At 35.7% G+C, this 20,304-nt stretch overlaps 5 protein-coding genes across 8 annotated transcripts; 2 read left to right on the plus strand and 3 right to left on the minus strand.

Moving 5' to 3' along the window:
- Positions 1–326: 326 nt before the first annotated feature.
- LOC111786238 (uncharacterized) lies at positions 327–5,956 on the plus strand. Its single transcript, XM_087123691.1, has 15 exons — positions 327–499; positions 758–935; positions 1,064–1,115; positions 1,193–1,232; positions 1,963–2,016; positions 2,237–2,349; positions 2,434–2,499; positions 2,584–2,726; positions 2,981–3,041; positions 3,162–3,220; positions 3,768–3,872; positions 4,432–4,507; positions 4,868–4,980; positions 5,183–5,242; positions 5,488–5,956. The coding sequence occupies exons 1-15, from the start codon at positions 412–414 to the stop codon at positions 5,591–5,593; spliced, it is 1,314 nt and encodes a 437-aa protein (XP_086979817.1). The 5' UTR covers positions 327–411; the 3' UTR covers positions 5,594–5,956.
- A 505-nt stretch (positions 5,957–6,461) lies between these two features.
- Positions 6,462–10,216, minus strand: LOC111795240 (vesicle-associated protein 1-2). The gene is made up of 8 exons (XM_023677541.2): positions 9,968–10,216; positions 9,765–9,835; positions 9,320–9,401; positions 9,110–9,225; positions 8,868–9,032; positions 8,734–8,784; positions 7,143–7,220; positions 6,462–6,890 (listed from the first exon to the last, which is right to left on the minus strand). Exons 1-8 carry the CDS (start codon positions 10,017–10,019, stop codon positions 6,780–6,782), a joined length of 726 nt encoding a protein of 241 aa, XP_023533309.1. The 5' UTR covers positions 10,020–10,216; the 3' UTR covers positions 6,462–6,779.
- A 1,233-nt stretch (positions 10,217–11,449) lies between these two features.
- LOC111795239 (putative pectinesterase 68) lies at positions 11,450–13,957 on the plus strand. 3 transcript variants are annotated; one of them, XM_087124327.1, is made up of 7 exons: positions 11,450–11,738; positions 11,838–12,054; positions 12,153–12,359; positions 12,710–12,948; positions 13,057–13,181; positions 13,556–13,729; positions 13,820–13,957. In XM_087124327.1, exons 1-6 carry the CDS (start codon positions 11,485–11,487, stop codon positions 13,609–13,611), a joined length of 1,098 nt encoding a protein of 365 aa, XP_086980453.1. In that variant the 5' UTR covers positions 11,450–11,484; the 3' UTR covers positions 13,612–13,729; positions 13,820–13,957. The 3 variants fall into 3 exon arrangements, with proteins under 3 accessions (XP_086980453.1, XP_086980454.1, XP_086980455.1); XM_087124328.1 differs by having other exon boundaries at positions 11,451–11,738; positions 11,865–12,054; XM_087124329.1 differs by lacking the exons at positions 13,556–13,729; positions 13,820–13,957 and having other exon boundaries at positions 11,451–11,738; positions 11,865–12,054; positions 13,057–13,345.
- LOC111795238 (polyadenylate-binding protein RBP47B') lies at positions 13,353–17,269 on the minus strand. 2 transcript variants are annotated; one of them, XM_023677538.2, is made up of 9 exons: positions 17,146–17,269; positions 16,752–17,046; positions 15,820–16,297; positions 15,164–15,237; positions 14,963–15,093; positions 14,629–14,725; positions 14,072–14,230; positions 13,843–13,943; positions 13,353–13,745 (listed from the first exon to the last, which is right to left on the minus strand). In XM_023677538.2, the coding sequence occupies exons 2-9, from the start codon at positions 16,875–16,877 to the stop codon at positions 13,655–13,657; spliced, it is 1,257 nt and encodes a 418-aa protein (XP_023533306.2). In that variant the 5' UTR covers positions 16,878–17,046; positions 17,146–17,269; the 3' UTR covers positions 13,353–13,654. The 2 variants fall into 2 exon arrangements, with proteins under 2 accessions (XP_023533306.2, XP_023533305.2); XM_023677537.2 differs by having other exon boundaries at positions 15,814–16,297.
- A 650-nt stretch (positions 17,270–17,919) lies between these two features.
- On the minus strand, positions 17,920–19,120 carry LOC111794833 (zinc finger protein ZAT9). Its single transcript, XM_023676995.2, has one exon. The coding sequence runs from the start codon at positions 19,000–19,002 to the stop codon at positions 18,076–18,078; it is 927 nt and encodes a 308-aa protein (XP_023532763.2). The 5' UTR covers positions 19,003–19,120; the 3' UTR covers positions 17,920–18,075.
- Positions 19,121–20,304: the final 1,184 nt, after the last annotated feature.

A 20,304-nucleotide genomic window follows, 5' to 3' on the forward strand; every position in this document is an offset into this window, starting at 1 on the left:
GGTTAAATTATAAATAGGGGAATATTATATAATTTTTTAAAGTTAGAATTTGATAAAATCTCGTTGACTATCTAAAAGAATTTTCGCAAAAAGTGACATTTTTTTAAAAAATTAATGATTTCAAACTAATTCAATAAATTTTGTAAAAGATAATAAATAAACTATTTTTCTATTTTCTAAATAATGTAATAAAAGCCGATCGTGTTATTTATTTTTTACCTAAGTTTTAAAATTTAAAATTTTGTTTTTATCTATAAAATTTAGCTAAAGATTTAATTATTTTTGTGATTAAATCAAATGTTTGTCACGTGCGAATTCTCCCTCCATCGTCGTAAGATTTACGGTTTACGGGAGACGGGAGTTTGTTCTGAAAGGGCTGAAATCGGAGCACCGCGAAAACGAGGGAAAAAAATGGGCAGTAGAACAAATTTCTACAAGAATCCTTCCATCTCCTACAAGAAGGACTTGAATCTCTCCTCCGCTCTTCAAAACCTAAGAGGTAACTATTCTAATTCATCTTGTTTTCTCCTCCGACTCTTGTTTGATTGTCGACGAAAGCAGAAACGAGTATCACATTCAGTAATTTGGCTCCTGAAGCTACTTCTCTCATTCGATTGGGAGTTCTGTTTCTCCAGTTCTAGTCTTAAAGCAATTAGATTAGAGAATTTGGAACAGCTTAATCTGTTGCTTTCTTCTTTGATTGTCGTGATTGCTTATGTTACTCAGATTGCTTAGGTTGTTCTGTTTTTCAATTTAGCATATAATATTGCTATTGGCAATGCTCCTCCGACCGATGATCAACCATCTCCTGTCGCGAAGAAGAATGAGAACCGGAAACGCCTACGCCGGGAGCCAGAATTATCAGGTAATCCGAAATATGACGTTGGAAGCAGTGACGGGCCTATGTCTCATCAAGATTATATTGAAAAGAGAAGGTAACCTCAAATGTTTAATCCGTGATTTCTATTTTTTCAAGGCACGAGAGTTTTTCTTGCAGATAATTTATTGGTGTTGTGTAGTCATGCTATTGAAACGTAATTTTGATTTTTTCAAATGATGATAGGAAAGAAGCTAATAGACCTCAACCTTATGAGACGCTTACGGAAGATGTTTTGGTAATTGAGTGTTTTGGGTTTCAGTTCATTGAGAACTTACCTTTGAATGTCGCTTGAAATTTTTGTTTCTGTGGCAGGGAACTTCCAGCTTCGGCTTGAACTTGGTAGGATATGAAAGTAAGCTTCTTTGGCATTTTGGTGTTAGTTCTGCTTCTTTTGCATTATCTTGCTAGTTCTTTACTCGATCATAGGTTGTATTAAGATTACTGGGGTTTGTTACTCGGGCCATCAAGCTTCAACTATTTGATGTTGTCTATGTATTTTTCGAGAAAGTTGTAGCATTAATGGAGCCACATAACGTTTAATTCTTTCCTGTTATTGATGATTTTCAAATGGCCATGCTTCCATCTTACATCAAAAGTAACATCTATCATTGTCACCAGATCTGTTTGATGTTTCAAAAAATTTCTTACCCATGGATACACATTCTCATGAAAGATTGTGCTTCTCATTCTGATAGATCAAATTCATCAAAGGATTGACGTTATGTGAATCCTAAATTTGAATACTCATATTTCTTTCTTTTATTATTATAGCCATACGGTAATGTTTGTTTGATAATGTTTCTTGTTTGAACTATTAAACTCATTATTTTCTGATATGCTGGACTATTAATCTCTATTATTTGAAAGAAAGATGTAGAGCTGGTACCGCTTTCAAATATTGCTTTCCAATTTTCTCTTCGTGCTTCATGTAATAGGTATGATGGGAACAAATTTTGTTTTCAAATCTCAATGTGGTCTACTTTCTTGGAAGGAAAATTGTCGTTACCAACTTTATGTGAAACTGACATTTATGTTGATTTATTGCCCACAATTTAATCTTATCTCATTTACATGTTCATTAGGTGATGAGAGCACGTCTTCGGAAACTGCAGTAAAGCCAGATCATCAAAATTCCAGTTTGTTCTTGGACTCAACTATCTCTTTTAAGTAATTGATCTGGGGTTGTATAGGTTATTATTGTCACGGTGACTAGCTCAGTGGCTTAACATCAATACATTTCCAGTCTTAATTTTTAATTCATTTAGTTTCCCAAAGTTCATCTTTAATACACCTAAATTTGCATGACAGCTGAACTAGTAAGTCATTGCATTTGGAATCTAATCCAGTCGTTCTTAGGTCTCTTGAATGAGTTTGAGGAAGTTGAGGGAAAAACTGAGCAACGTTTTGCCATTGCGGGAGAACCTGTTTGTGTAGTATGTGGTAGATATGGAGAATACATATGCAATGAAGTAAGATGTGAACAATTGATTCAATGCTTTCACTCACTATTGATTTGACCCATCCTAAGCCATTATGCACGATCATTTTGATAGACCAATGATGACATCTGCAGCATGGAGTGCAAATTTAAGCTTTTGGAAATTCTTAAAAGGAGTGAGGTATTTTTGCCCACCTTTATTTGTGATGTTAAACGATAGTGTTATGTCTAATGATTCTGACACTTTTTTTTTTTTTTTTTACAGGAGTCCTCAAATTGTGAAGTGAAAGATGTTGCATTGACAGAAACCAAGTATATCCTTCCATCCCCAGAGCTTGGGGAGGACACCTGGGATTATAAGAACCATCGCTGGTCCAAAACAAAATCCAATCTTTGTACTTATGAATGGTAAATTCTCTGCCATAGCTTTGATAAGTATGATCATCATTTAGCACTTGCACTATCAATATTATTGTAAGAGGAAATTGACACGAATGTTTTTGATATTTGGTATAATTTTTCACTTATTTTTTGCATATAGTTAAGAGCTTTATTTCTAATAAATGTAAGTACAGAACTAAATATATATAATTTGGGGAGTCATGATAAAGTTTTCTAGCTCTTTTGGATGGCCACTCTTAACTTCTTGTACTTCCAAACAGCTGGAAATGTCAAAAGCCGGGGCACCTTGCTGAAGATTGTTTGGTGAGAACCAGTAACCAGGTTTGTTATCATATTGTAACTCATCTAAGAATAATTGAGTTTCCAAGTCTTTTTGGGGCCTAAATTTCCTGGGTAGTTAGTAATGCTTGGCCAATGACTTGTCCTTGTTTGTTTATCTAGGTAATGCAACAAAAGACTTTCAATACTGTACCTAGCGATCTCATTGGACTATATAAAAGGTCAGGAAGATGCTAACTGTCCTTGTTTTCTGTTTCTACTAGTTATCATTGTTACTAGTCCCTAGTTGTCGTCTGCTAGAAAATGTCTATAATTTGATGTAATTGCATTTTTTATATGTTGAAATGTTATATCTTTATTTTTCTGGGATTATAAATCTTTACATTTTTTTAAAGTTTATTTTATAACTAGAATAAAAATTCTTTATATTAAAAGAGGAAATAATAAATGTGTTCTATTTTTTCCACTGAGTCAGAATTTATATTATAAATATCCCTTCCACTTTCTTGAACTTTTGATAGGTATATTCTATCAGTCAAAAGAATAGGGGTTAGGTAGGAAAGAGTCAAGGTTTAAAATGTAGTGTAAGATATAGTTGTAAGCAGAATTTCGTTTGAATGGATTAATAGAAATATTGGATGGATTTACATTGTGTGTGTGGATTGTTTAGTAAAGTATATGTGAAATCTCATTCACTTTGCATATAATATAGAAGAAAAGGTTGTACTAATGTGAAATTGGTGTGATTGGAATGCTTTGTGTCTGCAGATGTTACCAGATAGGAAAGAATTTGTCAAATGCACTGTGCAACGAATGCAGCTGTTCGTTTAGTTTGGCGACATGCCTTGATTGTAGTACTGTTTACTGTGACAAGTAAGCACTTTCATGTATTTATTTACTGTGTCTGTATGTTTAGGATGGATATTTAGATAGATAATTTTCAGTCGTGTCTAGCTATTTTCTTCTCCACTGACGTTCTGAACTTAAATTTGGAGAAAGAATTCTAATATATCAAATAGATAATGAATATCATAAAGTATGTCAGTGGGAATCGGATGTATTAAAAATCTAAGGTTTAAATCAGGGTGGGTCCATTTGCATGTGCATATAATTGCAAGGTATTTCTGGTCATCTATTCACGGTTTTGATCACCGATGTTTTGTATGTAAGTTGGATTGGATGATCATGATATGAAAAAAATCATTTCTATAATATTGATTTTTTTTTTTTTTTTTTCTAATCTTCAGAAAGAAAGTACCCTAGTAGTTAGAGTGAAATTCTTCTCAATAACGAATCATGTTATTGTGGAATGTATGTTATTGATGAATAATTTTGTCTTAGTGACTGGTCAACTTTTTTGTTCTGGTGTCTCTTACTAGTGTCAATTATGTGTTTCGCTCAGAAAGTGATTTGGAAGCTTCTATGTTTACAGTGCAGGTCATTTAAACGAGCATATCCGCAGACACCCAACTCATGGACTATATTACTCGCATAAACTCAAACGTCTTGTAAGTGTATAAGGCGTCAGTATCTACCGTGTTTTCTGTGTATAATGTTGTAAGAGTTTTCTGTTGATAAGTTCACCTTGTCCTTTAATGAGGTTAAATCATTAACCAATAGTAATACCTAGCTGTACATTTTAGAAGAAATTTTTTCTGCATAAGTTCACCTTGTCCTTTAATGAAAGTTCACCTTGTCTACTTTCCTCATGTTGTGAAGGGAATTGTTTCTTTCTCCTGCTTTGGGTGACTGTTAATCTATTTTAAACGTAGATACACCTGTGTGCTACAATTATGTATGCACCAAATGTTATCATAGCTGATATTTTATCGACAATTTTAAGTAATGCTAAATCATTTTCGTCACAGGTAAAATGCTGCAAATCAACATGCAGGGTGACCGACATCAAGGATCTTCTGGTGTGCCATTACTGTTTTGATAAAGCTTTTGACAAGTTCTATGATATGTATACTGCATCTTGGTAAGTATGTATTTTGTTATAAATTAAGATGTCTCAAGTTTAAGTTGAGATCACTTCGAAAGATGTACTTTGTCACAACAAGTTTTTTATGTGAAACTCTCATGTGAAAATGACACTTAACCTACTATGAGAACTATATCGTTTTGTTTTTGTTTCTTCTTTCTTGTTGATTGTATTTGAACTTTGTATTTGCTAAATGCAGGAACGGAGCTGGACTTTCAATCATATCGGGTTCCATATGCTGCGAAGATCACTTTGCGTGGTAAATATCCCAATATTTCCCTTCTTTGTCCTGCATCATTTTCTTTGGCATTTCTTTTTCATGCCCTCTCCACTTCCCTACTCAGTCTCGTCCAAATCAATCACTTTCTACAAACCGCCTCGAGATGCTTGTCCCTTGTCTTCATAATTAAAACAAAAGTCATAAGTTTCTGAATTTATAGGATTAAATCCCTCTGGATATAGCTCTACTAATTTGGCTTCTGTATTGTATTGCTGAAATGCTAGGCATCGCATGAACTGTTTCAACGCAGATGTAGAGGACGCTGCCTATATCGTCAATAGAAACACTAAAAGTGAAAAGTCTGCTTCCGTTAGCGACTTTATTTTTTGAGACATCAAGAGTTCAAGCAACTGTACGTGTACCTTTTTTTACCTTTCCTCGTAGATATTCATATCCCTTAGTTTCAGTGCAAGAAAATCCCAATTTTGTACTTAAGCTAAAAGATCTATCTACCTTCAAGCCCCATCTTTTATGTGAATAGTCTGGAAAGAAACGTGTACTTAAATTTTAAGCTGATTATTTGATTGTCTTTTTAAATTTGAAGTACAACAATTATAATAGTAATTATTACCTAGAATGATGTAAATTAGGGGGAAAAAGAACAATTTTTATCCTCGAACTTGGTAAGGTGTATCGATTTTGCACCTTAAACTTTGACAAATGTTATAATTTTCGTTACAATTTTTTGTTCAAGTAGTTATTATTAAAGGTCTCCTCATGTGTCTTCAATAATTCTTCAATAATTCGTAAACCATGAACGCATACGGGGTATGCATCTAAGTGGAATTGGATTCAAGTTTGTCGAAAATTATGACTTTTATCAATGTTTTTACAGGTCAGTGCGAAAACACATCGTGTGCCTGTAAAGAACGCAGTCAAACGCCCAAGCTCGATGTCTCACAACAGTTTTACTGAACCGATCCATCTATGGGCTAAAATGCTATTTGTTCAAACTACATAATCAAATGGTAGATAATCACTATCAATCATCTTTCCAACTGTTGAATATGAGAAAATGCAATACTATAAACTTCAAATTAGGTAAGTTAGCTTTGATTTCAAATTTATGATTTGCAAGGATTAACAACCAAATTTCCATGCGCTTTATATGTTCTCACAATCAATCAATAGCTGATGTAGATCCATAAAATTAACACATTTGAATCTTGAGAATATCTTGTTGAAAAAATCGGTGATAGAAATGCTGAACAATTGAGGATGTAAAATTATTAAATCAACAGTTTCACAAAATATAACAAGTTGGTTGATAAGAGAAGCAGAGAAGAAAAAATAGAAAAAAAAAATAGGGAAAAAAAAGAAAACTCTTTTAAGTTACAGAAAGAGTGTGCTACCTTGCAAATTCAGTAACTACAAATCCTTGAACACCATCTAACAATTTGCTACTTCCAACAAATTAAAACTTGCTACAGATCCACCCACTGAACATTAGTAGTTCCCCCTTCCTTTCATCATAGAATATATAATGATATAAATCCAGTTTGCTGCCATGAGTTTCTCAAGTCTTCTTAATAATATAGCCCAACATGATTCCGATCAATCCAATTAATATGACAAGCAGGAAGGAGACACCACCGCCATTTTTCCTGCCATCGCGCTTCAAAAGTTCCTGCACAATTCAAACCTCCAACACATCAGAAACTAATGTAGCTCTTGTGTTCTTGTATTCCAAGAAAATAAGAATCAGATTTGAGCATAGTCTGATTTGCAACCTTACAAACAAAGTTCAGAATAGTAAATATTCTATTTGGGTAATTCTTCAAAAAGGTATTCAGGTAAAGAGACTTGGAGATTTATTCAAGTACAACACAATAGTAAAGACAATGTTTCCCATGTAATAAAACCCATTCATCCCTCTTACCAATTCCTGACGAAGTTTATTATTCTGTTGGAGGGCACTATTCTTTTCCTCTGTAAGTTTAGCTATGAGGGCTCTAGCCTGCACATGTTAAAGTAGTCAATAAGCAGACTGCTACAAGCAGAAAGTACAGCATATGCAGAAACGAAAAACACACACACATGTACACAAATAGCTCCAGTGGCCATGATTTAGTCAATCAAACCATCTGTGTGGTGCTGAATGGTTTAAAAATAACTGAGAACCACCATAAAGGTTTGAGAACATTGCACAAACAGAAGGTAAAAAAAAAAAAGAGAGAACAGGGGATCCAAAGGTGGTTGGACCTATGAATAATGGTACTTTTTAGATTTTGACAAGGAGTTCCGAAGCAAAAGGGATAGAGATTCTCATATTAACTCCAATATCTTAAGCCTAATCTATCGGCAGACACCTATAAGAGCTCAAAACAAAGTATATCTTGAAAGATTGAAACAGTTTTGGTCTATTATAAAAGAGAGGCAGACACCATGACCTGAGCTTAGCTTAGGCATCTTTGGCCATAGAGACAGAGGATTGATTAGCTGTGTAAGGAAATTTAGCTAGTTGGTGATGCTAAGAAACAGAGAGTTTGCAGAACTTTACCGCATTCAACAAACAAGCAAACAGAACTGAAGCCATTAAACATAGTTTAGAGAACAGAATCAACGACTTGCTATGGAACATTGGAAATAGTTTAATGCACATTAACAAGACAAGAATATAGCATCATCCTTGTGTGCGTGTGCGTGTGCGCGTGCACGCGCATGCGTGTATATATATATTTAAGGGATTCTCTCCAAGTGGATGTATCCTACCATAACTCATTATTTGGCACTGGAAAAAAGGTAAAATATTTAATACCCAAGGTAGGTGACACTCATGGCTTGAATTTACGACCTCAAAAATAATCAAGTTTACAGTTAAACTCTTCCCTGCCAAGCCAACCGTCAACTCATGGTGGGATAGTATTGCAATACTGGGGGACAAGAGATTATATCTACTCCACAGTGCATGTTCTTTCGAAGGAAAATGATCAAAGATCATATAAGAAAGCTAACCATTATAAAAAAAATCTATACAAAACATGTGCTCAGCAGTCCTAAACAAAATTCTGAAAGTAAATCCTCAACCATTCGCATATTATGCCAAGGAAGTTACATCCACGTGTATGTTAAGTGGTTAACACTAAGAACTCCAATTGTGCATTTCAATGCATTCAGTAAAGGTTAAAAATACGAAAAAGATGCTTAAAATATAGGCGACCAAATGAAAGTGAACAGCCCCAAGAACAAGAACAGGAAACAACAAGCTCACCCAAAACTTCACAAGTGTATCGTCAATTATTATACTGCCCAAAGCAAATTATATTGTTTACTGCTCAGAGTAACACTCAAATCACAAGGGCATAATTTAGCATTGAGTTCTATCTTGTAAAAATTTTAAAACAGAGATGGCACTTTGGAGGAAATTTTTTTGAACACATCCACAGAGTTGCAGAAAACAAAAGAGAGAATCACAGTAAACTGCAGACATAAGCTTTAAGCCAAACAAGCCAATAATCACCCTTTTTTACCTCTGCAGATTTATCCTGGGGCTCCGACCGATCAACATATCCCCTTGTAGCCTGCAAACAGAAGGTGAAGATGTATAAATTAAATGCGCAGATGAAAGAAAAGGGAAAAGAAAACCCAACACCCGATTACTCACAGTGTTTAATTCGGTATCATTAAAGTTTCCATTCTCTGAAATGGAACCTCTTGGAGAGGATCCTTCTTCAGAACCTTCTGGTACTGGAGATGGTGGCTGAGCTGGAGGACAATAAACGACTTTCAATTTGCATTCCTCAACCACATGCCCAGCCTCCTTGTTGAACTGCAAACCCCACGCCCATAAACAAAAGTAAGATGCTAAAATTAAATACAAACTTTGAACATTCACAGTATAAATACCATTTCTGCATTGATATCCTTTGCGGTTGCGCCATCAAAGGTTTTAACACTCTGAAGGAGGAACTTGTCTTTGCATTGCATATCGGCAGGAGCTTCTTTCTGGGCTTGCATGGTGACTACAAAACAAAGTACTACCCGTTTCAATAACCACAAAACTCATCTGAAAACTAAAATCAAAGAAGGAAAATATTTGATATTGGCATTTGGCACCTATAACATCGCATGTTGACCCTGGCGAGACAACTCCAGTGTTGGGGCGAACGCAGTACTTTTTAGGGTTCGTAGTTTTCACCTAGAAAAAGATAAACTTCATACTAAGTCCACAAAGTAATCATAGGAGCTTTAATCTTCGCTCAATTTGCCAATAAAAAATGAATTATAAACACCAAAAAACCCACAAGCAAATTGAAAATTGACGAAATTAACTAGTTTCAGGGCGTGATCTGGCACCAGACAGATACATCAAGAAAAAAAAAAAAACAAAAGAAACAACAACAACAAGAACAAAAAAGTGCACACGCCTAAATTCAAAATCCAAAACACTTCCATACTACAAGCACCAAACCATTTCACTCGAAAAAAGATGAATTACACAAATCACAAAAATAGAATCAAAACCCAAAAAGATTCAAATAGAGAGAAAGGAAACGCAGACCTTAAATGCAACGTAGCTCTCGGTCTTGTTAGACAATTGAAGGGAACAAGAGATCTGCTTCTTCAATTCGACTAACCAAAAACAGACAAACAGAAACAAATTAAGCACCAAAGAAACGAAAACAAAAAAACAAAAAAGATCCCTCAAAATATTACAGATCCGCAAGAAGAAAATCAGTCCCTCTAGAATCAACAACTACTCACAGGAAAACTTGAGCTCGAGAGGTTCGATGCTGAGGAGTTCTCCCGTACTCATTGTTGGAAGAGTGAAGAACGAACAAAAGGGGAAAAAGACGAAATTGAAGAGGTTATAGAAAGAAAAAGGAATCTGGAAAATGAGCTTGTTGCTTGAGAGCAAGTTTCGAACAGATCGAGAAAAGAGAGGGGCAACAATGGCGAACGTGTTGCGAACAAGAGAGGGTGGAGGAAAACACGTGCCCCAAATCAAACCTTCTAACTCTCTTTCTTTCCCTTTATTTAGCCAAATCGCTCATTTATTATGGGCCTTTATGCTTCTCCGGCCCATTTCCAGCTTTATTGGGCTTTATTTCCCACCCATTGAGCTTCTCTATCATAATTAGAATTTAATGTTGTAGAAATAGAAAATTTAAAAGATTTCTTGTAAATTAAATATTTTGCACTCTGTTGTGATAAAAATAAATAAATGAAATAGAAAATTCAAAATCTTCGAAGCGTGTAACGAATCTCCATAATTGTATGATATTATACACTTTAAGTATAAAATCTCGTGGTTACTCCAAAAAATATCATATCAACGAGATAACGTTCTTTACTTATATACTCATGTCTTACTCTAACTATTTTCTATTCTAGCACTTGCAGCATAAAAAGCTTGCAGTCGTTGTCACAAATATTGTCCGCTTTAGCCAATTACGTATCGTCGTCTACCTCACAATTTTAAAATTCATATGTTAGGAAGAGATTTTTACACCCCTATAAGGAATTCTCGTTGTTCTCTCCAATCGATGTGGAATATCACAATCCACTCCTCTTATGGGCCAACGTCCTTGTTAGCACACTATTCGGTACCTAGCTATGATATCATCTACAACACACAAGCTCACTACTAGTAGATATAGTCTGTTTTTTGGCCTGTTATGTATCGTTGTTAAACTCATAGTTTTAAAACGCATATGCTAAAGAGGTTTCCATACCCTTATCGGAAACGCTTCATTTTCATCTCCAATCAATATGAGATCTCACCCTATGCTTTACTTGAAGGAAACGTTGGGATAAAAGTGTCGCCCCCACCTCTAACCTGTGACTTCCTGCCAAAAATAATCCCGTCAGCCTCACTGTTTTATGTTACGCGTGCTTGTGCAATTTTAATATCGATTCTTTAGCATTCTGTTAGGCATTTAATATCGATTCTTTAATTCAATGTAATCTCATAAAGTCAATAAAGTGAAAAAAAAAAAAAAAAAAAAAAAAAAAAACAGAGAGAGAGAGAGAATTAGCAGCTAGATAATTTCCACCGAAAATTAAATAAATAATAAAATCTTTATGTAACGGACTAATTTTACTTGGCATAATCATATGATTCTGTAGCTTCCGCGGGAGAAAACGTCTCTGTCTCTGTCTCTGTCTCTCTGTGAAACAAATGACCGTTATAAAAACACCAAAACAAAAAACAAAAATAAATCCGTTATTTATACATTTCTGATTCCTAAAAATTCCCGAAATTCCCCATTTCTAAAAAAATGGAATCCTTCATCATTTCATTTTTGTTCTTCATTTCCATTTCCACTTTCTTTCTTCTATCAACAACCCAACCAATTTCTTCACCCTCTGCCTCACACCGCCGCCACAAGTGGGTCGGACCGACTGGCCATCGGCTGATCAAAGTAGACGGTAACGGCTCCGGCGACTTCCTCACTGTCCAAGCCGCCGTCAATGCAGTCCCGGATTATAACACCGTGAGCACCGTTATCCGAATCAGCCCCGGATATTACGTGTAATGCTGCTCAAACTCATAATTTTTTAAAAAACACTCTTTTCATTATCTGTTAAATTCTGAATAAATTCAAACGCTAAAAATGCCACGTGTTATTAGGGTAAGTAGAATTGTTTATTTGTGTAGGGAGAAGGTGGTGGTGGCGGTGACGAAGACGTACATAACATTTGAAGGAGGGGGGAAAGAGAGGACGGTGATAGAATGGCACGACAGGGCAGGTGACCGAGATCCCAGCGGGCAGCAGCTGCGTACCTACAGAACAGCCTCGGTCACAGTTTTCGCTAATTACTTCTCTGCCCGAAACATCAGCTTCAGGGTAATACCCCACCAAACTTTCAAACTTTGGTGCACGTGAACTTCTTTCTTTCTCACTTTGTCGTCTTGTGTTTGATTTGTGGTTCACGTGACGGGCAGAATACAGCACCGGCGCCGATGCCCGGAATGCAAGGGTGGCAAGCGGCGGCGTTCCGTATATCCGGCGATAAAGCCTATTTTTCCGGGTGCGGGTTCTACGGTGCTCAAGATACGTTGTGTGATGACGCCGGCCGCCATTACTTCAAAGAATGCTACATTGAAGGCTCCATAGACTTTATCTTTGGAAATGGGCGTTCCATGTATAAGGTCATTTAATTAATTAAACCCTCCTCCAATTGTTTCATTTCAACTACAAAAATATAATTTTTTTACCTTTTACATTTATTTTGTTCTTAATAAATATAATTTAAATCTCTTCTAATACAAAAGAAAAAAAAATCCTATTTTATTTTAATAGCTCTATTTATTAAAATATATATATATATATATATATATATATATATATATATATATATATATATTATTCCTAAAATCAACTTAATCATTAGACGGCAAAATAATTATCTTTTTCATTAAACACAAAGCCCAAAGTTATTATAATATAATATGTTTTGAACTTAAACGACGGCGTTTCTTGTCTTTCTTATGTGGTGTAGGATTGTGAGCTGCACTCCATCGCCACTCGGTTCGGTTCTATAGCGGCACAAGATAGAAACTTGCCGGACGAGAAGACCGGGTTTGCTTTCGTCCGGTGCAAGGTTACCGGTTCAGGACCTGTATACGTGGGCCGGGCCATGGGCCAGTACTCTAGAATCGTCTACGCGTATACTTACTTTGATGACGTGGTGGCCCACGGTGGATGGGATGACTGGGACCACGTCAGCAACAAAAACAAGTAAAATTACTCCTTTTGTTCTTCAATTAGTGGTTATTTATTGGAGATGGTGAAATTACTGTTTTAAATGGCTATTTGAGACTTATTTACTGACTGTGAGTGGAGCAGGACGGTATTTTTTGGAGCATACAAATGCTGGGGGCCAGGAGCAAGCAAAGTGAAGGGAGTATCATGGGCCAGGGAGTTGGAGTTTGAAGAGGCCCATCCATTTCTTGTCAAGAGCTTTGTGAATGGTAGGCACTGGATTGCACCCTCTGATGCTTAGCTCAAATACTATATGCATACACATTTATATTACATTCCATTCATTCAATTTGTATTGCCATAATCTTTAAACCAACACTATTTAAGGTTTATTATAATGTTCTTCCTATTCCCTGTTTAAACGGGAATTCTCCACTCCATTCCGAACATAAATCAGTTAACAATATGAATATGGAACAAGGTACAAGGTACATATCACACCAAATGTTCTCCTGGTATGAAAACTTCATTTCAAAATAGCAGATCATCATTATATATAGAGCATTCAAGCGCCTAACCCCGACAACCTCGTTCCTATAGAGGAGAACAAATTATTAAATTAAACACTCACTGTACTCTGAAGGGCACGGGCAACAGTATGATGTCGGTATCATTGACCCGAGTATGGTCAGGCATTGACAGCCTAATGATCGCGGACCACGACCAAGAAGATTCATCAACTTCACGTTTGCTTAACCAGTGAAGAGGTGGTCAACCATAAGGGCCAGCCTAAAATGGCGCTTTCATGTTTGGAAAGGTATGCGTAATTTAAACTGCCAATTAACGATCTGATGTCAATGCAAGTTCATATAATGAGACTTGTTAATTTGCAATCTTTTATCTCCAGAGGGGCAGAAGAGAGAAACTTACAACTCAACATCTGGTGTATCCAGCGTATCATTCCATTCCTCTGCCTGTTCCACAGCAGGAACAGCACCAGCTACAGCGGCCAAATCTTGTACACCATCAACCTAAAAGAAAAGAGTTCAAATAAATAGTTCCAAGATCAGAAAAGGCAATCAATTTTCTGAATAGAACAACCTTTTTTCTATAAATATATGCTCTTGATTCCAGCTTATTTTATTCTGATGAAACGTACCTGTTGAGGATACGAGGTATAACCCGAATATGCACCATAAGCATATAAAGATGGATCTTGTACGACTCCATATCCATAAGCATCATAAGCTCCACCATAGCCACCATAGTAAGCGCTCCACTGGTTTGGATCAACTTGCTGACCCCAAGTAGCCAAGTCCTAAAAATCCATCACCATTTCATCAAATTCAAAGTCTGCTCAATACAGAGAACTCTGGTTCACTATGATGAGCCTTATACAGGATATTGTGAGAACTTGCTAACAGAAAACATCCATGAACAAGGGGATTACAGAAAACATGGAAAATTCGAAGTCCTTCAAAAAATAGAATTAGTCAATGATTGTTTCTGGTATAGCTTTGTAGATGTCTCTATAGAATATGAATTACCTGCTTGATGAGCCTTATACAGGATATTGTGAGAACTTGCTAACAGAAAACATCCATGAACAAGGGGATTACAGAAAACATGGAAAATTCGAAGTCCTTCAAAAAATAGAATTAGTCAATGATTGTTTCTGGTATAGCTTTGTAGATGTCTCTATAGAATATGAATTACCTGCTTGATAGCCGGATTTCTACCCCAAGAAGTACGAACCACTTGCTGACCGATTACCTTTCCTTGCATCTTTTGGATGGCTTCTTCAGCTGAAGGTCTGGATGGACACAATTTGGAGAACATATTTAATCCAAATCCAAATGTTCATGGTGAAAAAAAGAAATAGATGATATATCCTACATACACAAGAATTTTCCTTCTATTCCACAAGAATTTTGTCTCCCACTTAAGACCATTTTTATTCGGAGCCTTCTTTCAAGGCATTGGATCAGGAGCAAGGAGGGATGCAATTTACTCAACTTAAATCAATAAAATTAATCATGCCTAAGCATACCTCGTACCAAACTGTACAAAACCACAGCCTTTCCCAGCAGGAATTTTTGCATAAACAATCTCACCAAACTGCAAAAAAGTTTGCTTCAACTCCTCCTCTGTAATATTAGGATCCAAGTTACCAACAAAGATCTGCATAAAGAACAATGTAGTGAGAGACAAGCATAGAAACAAGAAAGAGTAACACTGCCCCTTCACTTACAGTTGTGTTATTTGCATCATAATCTGCAGGAAGCACAGGCACGGGTGTAGTGTAGGCAGGAACTGGGTACATTGCTGAGACAAGAGGCACATAGGTAAGTACGATTTTAGACACCAATGACATAATTGTACAACCTATAGAATAGATCGTGTTCAAGTAAGGTCAGTATTGAGCTTATAAATAGTAAATTACCATCCCCTCCTAAGATTTTCTCTTTAAGCGAAAGAAGGTAATAACAACAATGAATTCTATCTCATTCGTAATTCAGCTGAATTACTTGTTTATTCAAAAAAATCATTAAGGAATAGAATATATTTTGACATATACATTCAAAATACATAACTATTAACTTTATAAGTTTTTATCTTAAATCTAAGAACACTAATATGGATAATATCTACAAAAATTTCAGAAAAATCATTTGTACATATTGAACTCCTAGCTTTAGGTTTACTGATGCAAAAAAAAAATGATAACTTTCATAAACAGAGGTGAAATTCAAATTTTAGAGCCAAACATCTTCATAACTATGACCACTGGCACAGATATGAACCAGACTAGAAACTTGGATGAATGCTTAAAAAGCTTATACTCACTCCATATGGGTCACGAATATTAGAAAGCGTGAGAAATGACTATATTGCCTTTACCTTTACCTAGACTATATTGCTGCTGAACACCAATGGTCTTTTTGGGTGTTGCTGCACTAATACGCATAGGCCTAGTTGAGCAATAAACACCATTCATTTCTGACATAGCTCGATTCCTTTCATTTTCATCAGCAAATTTAACAAACCCATATCCCTTTGAACGTCCGGTGTTTGGATCAGTCACAACTTTAGCACCCCTAACAGATGGATACTGCACTCTAAAGGTCTCCTGCAACAGATAATCTGTAACATCAGGAGCCAAATCCCCAACAAAAATAGAGTGCTCAGGGCCAGCGTCAGGGCGCCTTTCTCCAATTCCAAAAGATGCCCAATTCAACCTGAAAGTTTGCTCAGTTCCGGGCATCTGAGAACCATTGTACGTCTGCAAAATTCTTTCTGCTGCTGCATGAGAAACAAACTCTACAAACCCATAACCCTCAGGCTGGCCAGTGATCTTATTGCGAATGATTTTAATTGACATAACCTGTATAAAAAATAAGCAACTAAGCTCTGACTCAAATACAATAACAAAAAAACTACCACTAGACATCAAGATTCAAGAATAAACTTGTATGAGCCATTATAATATAACAACTACTAGAAATTAACTATAATTTTATACACTGTGATTTCCACTACCACGGCTCTCAAGCATTCAATTCATCCCCATTCGGTGGCATGAAAGGTCATAGAAAGGCCCTCCGCGTGCTTCATTTCTCACAGCAATAGAACAAAATACAAACACATTCTAATTTTAATTTTATGCACCCAAATTCACTTCCAAGACCAGAAGAAAACTAACCAATTCAGACCCATCTAATAATTTCATATTGCACTACGATAACAAAAAGTCGAAAACCACTTGAAATTCTATCGATTAAAAGTATTATGATAAACACAAAAGCGCGCAAAATTAAAGAAGAAACAAACGAACGAACCTCGCCAGTGTGAGCGAAGCAAGAATTAAGGTAAGACTCATCGACCCAGTACTGCAAATCCCCTATCCAAAGTGTTCTAACTTCCTCCACCGTAGTTGGTTGATGGTGCGCTGGTTGGCCTGCCATAGCTGCGATTGTATCTATTGACGCATCATATTTTTTACTTTCAACGAATTGCAGATGCTCCGTGAACTTTGCAGGATTGTTCGTGCACCGTGTATGATGCTCCAACTTTACCGTAACTGTAAATTGATCGGCGAATCCAGAGCTTTTGGGGGCAAAACTTCGGTGATCGCTGAGGGCTCGACAAATTCCAGTAGAAACATTAAAAAATGTATATCCAAACACAATTCTCTTTTAAAAAAAAAAAAAAGTGAAAACATTATTTTGAAACCTGCGGAATTTTGGCAGTTGGCACTGCTAGGGCTTCCCTCGCGCCGGACCTTCGATAGGACTCCGGAGTAGAGTATGTTCAATAGCAATTATAAAATATCAAATAATAAGAATGAGGGTAAAATTGGAAATAAGAAAGTACAGAAAAGAGGAAAGAAAAAGAAAAGCCTGAATAGATGCATTAGGTTGACCAAAAAGGGAAATTGGAAGGAAAAATATCCACGTGGAATTATTTATTTATTTATTTGGCTTTTTTGTTCTGTGTATGTTGGGTTGTTCATTAATTAAAAAGCGTGTCAGCTCAGTTTGAGCCACGTCATCAATTCAGTTTTGTTTTAAATTTGGTTAAATTGAAAATAATAATAATAATAATAAGATTAAAACGACATTAAAAAGTCAATTTGGGGCATAAGTTGGTGAGCATATTGCATCAAAAACTGTGGTCCTTAAATTATGTTGCAAACATAAGATTAGCCATTGGTCCGACATTTATTATGTTTCGTTCTTATGTCAATTCTTATTAATTGTAATATTAACTTGTCCATTTCTTTTTTCTTTTTTCTTTATTTCCAACGCTTCAATAATTAAACCTTCAAAATTATATATGTATAGATTATATTTTAAACTTTATTTGATCATTAACTTGGAATAAGGGGAAAATCAAATTAATTTATAGGTATTATGAAATTTAATGTATTTTATTAAATGTCATATACTTTTCCACCTAATTTCCTAATCATCGTCTTCGTCTACACTTTCTGGTCAAAACAAAACAGAAATAAAGAAAAGTCCCATAATTAGTCTGTTTCAGTTCAAACCAGACCCCATTAGACTAAGTCTTCCACTAAACGTCGTCGTTTTCTTCTTCTTCTTCTTCTTCCTCCCATCGAAAAAAAAAAGAAAAAAAAAAAGATTATGATGAACAAATTTGTCAAGCATTAGAAACAACACTGTAATGATCTTCTTCGAGAGGAGCCGGTAAGTTGAGATCTATGAGACTTATTTCCACTTTTAAAGAAACAGAGCTATTTACACTAACTCCACCATTTGTCGAGCTCACGAAATGGGATCTCTTGTGCCCGCCAAGTGCTTGACCTGACCCAAATAGCTTAAAACAGAATGGGCATTTGAAGATTCTTCTTCTGTTTCCCCCATTTTTGAAATGTTCGTCTTCTTCTTCTTCTTCTTCTTCTTCTTCTTCTTCTTCCAGCTCTGTTTTTAATTGACAGATTTTTTCATGGCTGAACAGAGCTCTGTAAGATCGGAAGTGTTTAGTGCATTTCTGGCACTTTTTCTTCCTTCTAAGTGGCTTCTTCGCTCTAATCTTCTCAAATTGATTTGGAATTTGATTTTGATTTTGGATCCGACGGTCACGTGAGAGCATCATGAGGCACATGGCCAGGTCTTCCTCCGGCGAGGTGTAGGAAACAGAGCTGGCAGGTTCGGGTAGCTCCAGAGGCGGTTGCCGGCGTCGTTTGGATCTGTTACAAGTGGGGTTTTTGGAGTCGGTCTCGCTCTCTCTGTCTTGAAGAACAATGTCGAAAACAGGATCTGAAAATCTGAAATCTCTGTTGGGATTTTCTCTGACCTCGTAGAGCGTTGGGTTGTGTTCCGATTCGAGAGAGTCGTCGTCGTCGGCGGCGGCGGAGGAGGAGGATGTGGAGGAAGGAAGGGCAACGTGGATGGTGGGCGGCTTGGAGGGAGGGAGTGGTAGCGCCGGCGCTGCAGTGAGGTGGGCCTTCATATGGCCGCCTAAGGCTCTGCCATTGGTGAAGAGTCTAGAACAGAGCTTGCATTTGTGGGAGTCCATATGGATCAAATCAAAGCTTCTTTTTTTGCTTTTATCTTTTGAGGGCATGAAGAGCTTACAGTGAGAATTGTGGTTTTTGTGGGAAGGAAAACTACAGAATGGATTGGGAACTTAAAAGGAGTAGGTCACAACCATTCCTCCACCAAAACTCACCACCTCCCATAAATTTTTTTTTTTTTTTTTTCTTTTTTCTAAATATTCTCTTCTCCCCCCATTTTCTTTTAAACAGAAAAATGATATTTTAATTATCGGCTATATTAATAAATATACCTTCTAAATTTTAAAGAAAATCTAAAAAATATCCATTAATTCTACACGTATTAGTATATGAAAAAAAAACCGCATAAACATTTTAATGTTATTTTAGGAAGTTGGTGAGTAATTTTAAAATGTGATATTAATGGTAAATATATTTTTTTAATTTTTTTTTAACTTAAAAGTGTTTTTGGAGTGTTTTTTTTTTTTTAATTAAAGGCGTTTTTGAATATCTAAAAAAGGGAATTTTATATAAAATAAAGGAAAGTGTTACATGGAATTGATTAATTAATATTAAATAAAAAAGAAAAGAAACAAATTGGGTTTCAAAACGACAAGAGGGTTAAGGAAAGTTACGAAGAATGAATGGGAAAGTAGGGACAAGTAACACGCAAACCTTGCCCATCACGGTAATTACACCCCTTTTTCTTTTCTTTATTTCTTTTACGACCCCCACCCCCCAACAAATTCCACATTTTGTCCACTTCCATGCCTCTTATTACAAATATGCTACTTTTGGGGGGCTCATAATTAAATTATTTTTTTTTTTATTTTTTAAATAAGGAATATTTATCGGCTCGGCGTTACCTATAATGGCTAGCACAATGATGTCCCCTGTATTTCCCGTAGACAATATTGATTATGTAACATGTTTTTTTTTTTTTTTTTTTTTTTATTTTTAAATTTAAATAATAATAATAATAAATAAAATAATCCATGCATGTATAAACAAAATTCTATTTATTTGGTCATAATTTTCTATAGCTTTTTGTTCTCCAATAAGGGATAAGGGTGCCGTATTTAATAATTTAGAAGTTTTAAAGTGATATATTTTTCAATGCTAATTACTCAAATAATAAATTCTTAATCCTCCAATTCTTTTAATTAAGGAATTGAGAACTAAATTCACTTTCATATCTAAGTTACAAATTTATTTGATTTTGTTCTTAGTTATATTTTTAATAAATTAGTTGACTATAAACATTTAAATTTTAGAAATAAATAATTGTACCCTTTGAAGAAAAGGACACGAGTGGCTTTAAAATTATGGATGTGATGTCAACATAAACACTTAATATTATCACATGGAATGCT

This window comes from Cucurbita pepo, chromosome 5 (genome assembly GCF_057944985.1).
Source record: "Cucurbita pepo subsp. pepo isolate OVF chromosome 5, ASM5794498v1, whole genome shotgun sequence".
NCBI lineage: Eukaryota > Viridiplantae > Streptophyta > Magnoliopsida > Cucurbitales > Cucurbitaceae > Cucurbita > Cucurbita pepo.

What these genes read in the sequence shown, in the direction of transcription:
- LOC111786238 (XM_087123691.1), top strand. Translation starts at nt 412, where the DNA reads ATGGGCAGTAGAACAAATTTCTACAAGAATCCTTCCATCTCCTACAAG. An exon ending in AAATTCTTAAAAGGAGTGAG is followed by an intron (nt 2,500 to 2,583) that starts GTATTTTTGCCC and finishes TTTTTTTTACAG; the next exon opens with GAGTCCTCAAATTGTGAAGT. An exon ending in GATATGTATACTGCATCTTG is followed by an intron (nt 4,981 to 5,182) that starts GTAAGTATGTAT and finishes TGCTAAATGCAG; the next exon opens with GAACGGAGCTGGACTTTCAA.
- LOC111795240 (XM_023677541.2), bottom strand. Translation starts at nt 10,019, where the DNA reads ATGAGTACGGGAGAACTCCTCAGCATCGAACCTCTCGAGCTCAAGTTT. An exon ending in GTCAACATGCGATGTTATAG is followed by an intron (nt 9,226 to 9,319) that starts GTGCCAAATGCC and finishes TTTGTTTTGTAG; the next exon opens with TCACCATGCAAGCCCAGAAA. An exon ending in CCCAGGATAAATCTGCAGAG is followed by an intron (nt 7,221 to 8,733) that starts GTAAAAAAGGGT and finishes TAACATGTGCAG; the next exon opens with GCTAGAGCCCTCATAGCTAA.
- LOC111795239 (XM_087124327.1), top strand. Translation starts at nt 11,485, where the DNA reads ATGGAATCCTTCATCATTTCATTTTTGTTCTTCATTTCCATTTCCACT. An exon ending in CCCGAAACATCAGCTTCAGG is followed by an intron (nt 12,055 to 12,152) that starts GTAATACCCCAC and finishes CGTGACGGGCAG; the next exon opens with AATACAGCACCGGCGCCGAT. An exon ending in CACGTCAGCAACAAAAACAA is followed by an intron (nt 12,949 to 13,056) that starts GTAAAATTACTC and finishes TGAGTGGAGCAG; the next exon opens with GACGGTATTTTTTGGAGCAT.
- LOC111795238 (XM_023677537.2), bottom strand. Translation starts at nt 16,877, where the DNA reads ATGGCAGGCCAACCAGCGCACCATCAACCAACTACGGTGGAGGAAGTT. An exon ending in ATGATGCAAATAACACAACT is followed by an intron (nt 15,094 to 15,163) that starts GTAAGTGAAGGG and finishes TTCTTTATGCAG; the next exon opens with ATCTTTGTTGGTAACTTGGA. An exon ending in ATACCTCGTATCCTCAACAG is followed by an intron (nt 13,944 to 14,071) that starts GTACGTTTCATC and finishes CTTTTCTTTTAG; the next exon opens with GTTGATGGTGTACAAGATTT.
- LOC111794833 (XM_023676995.2), bottom strand. Translation starts at nt 19,002, where the DNA reads ATGCCCTCAAAAGATAAAAGCAAAAAAAGAAGCTTTGATTTGATCCAT.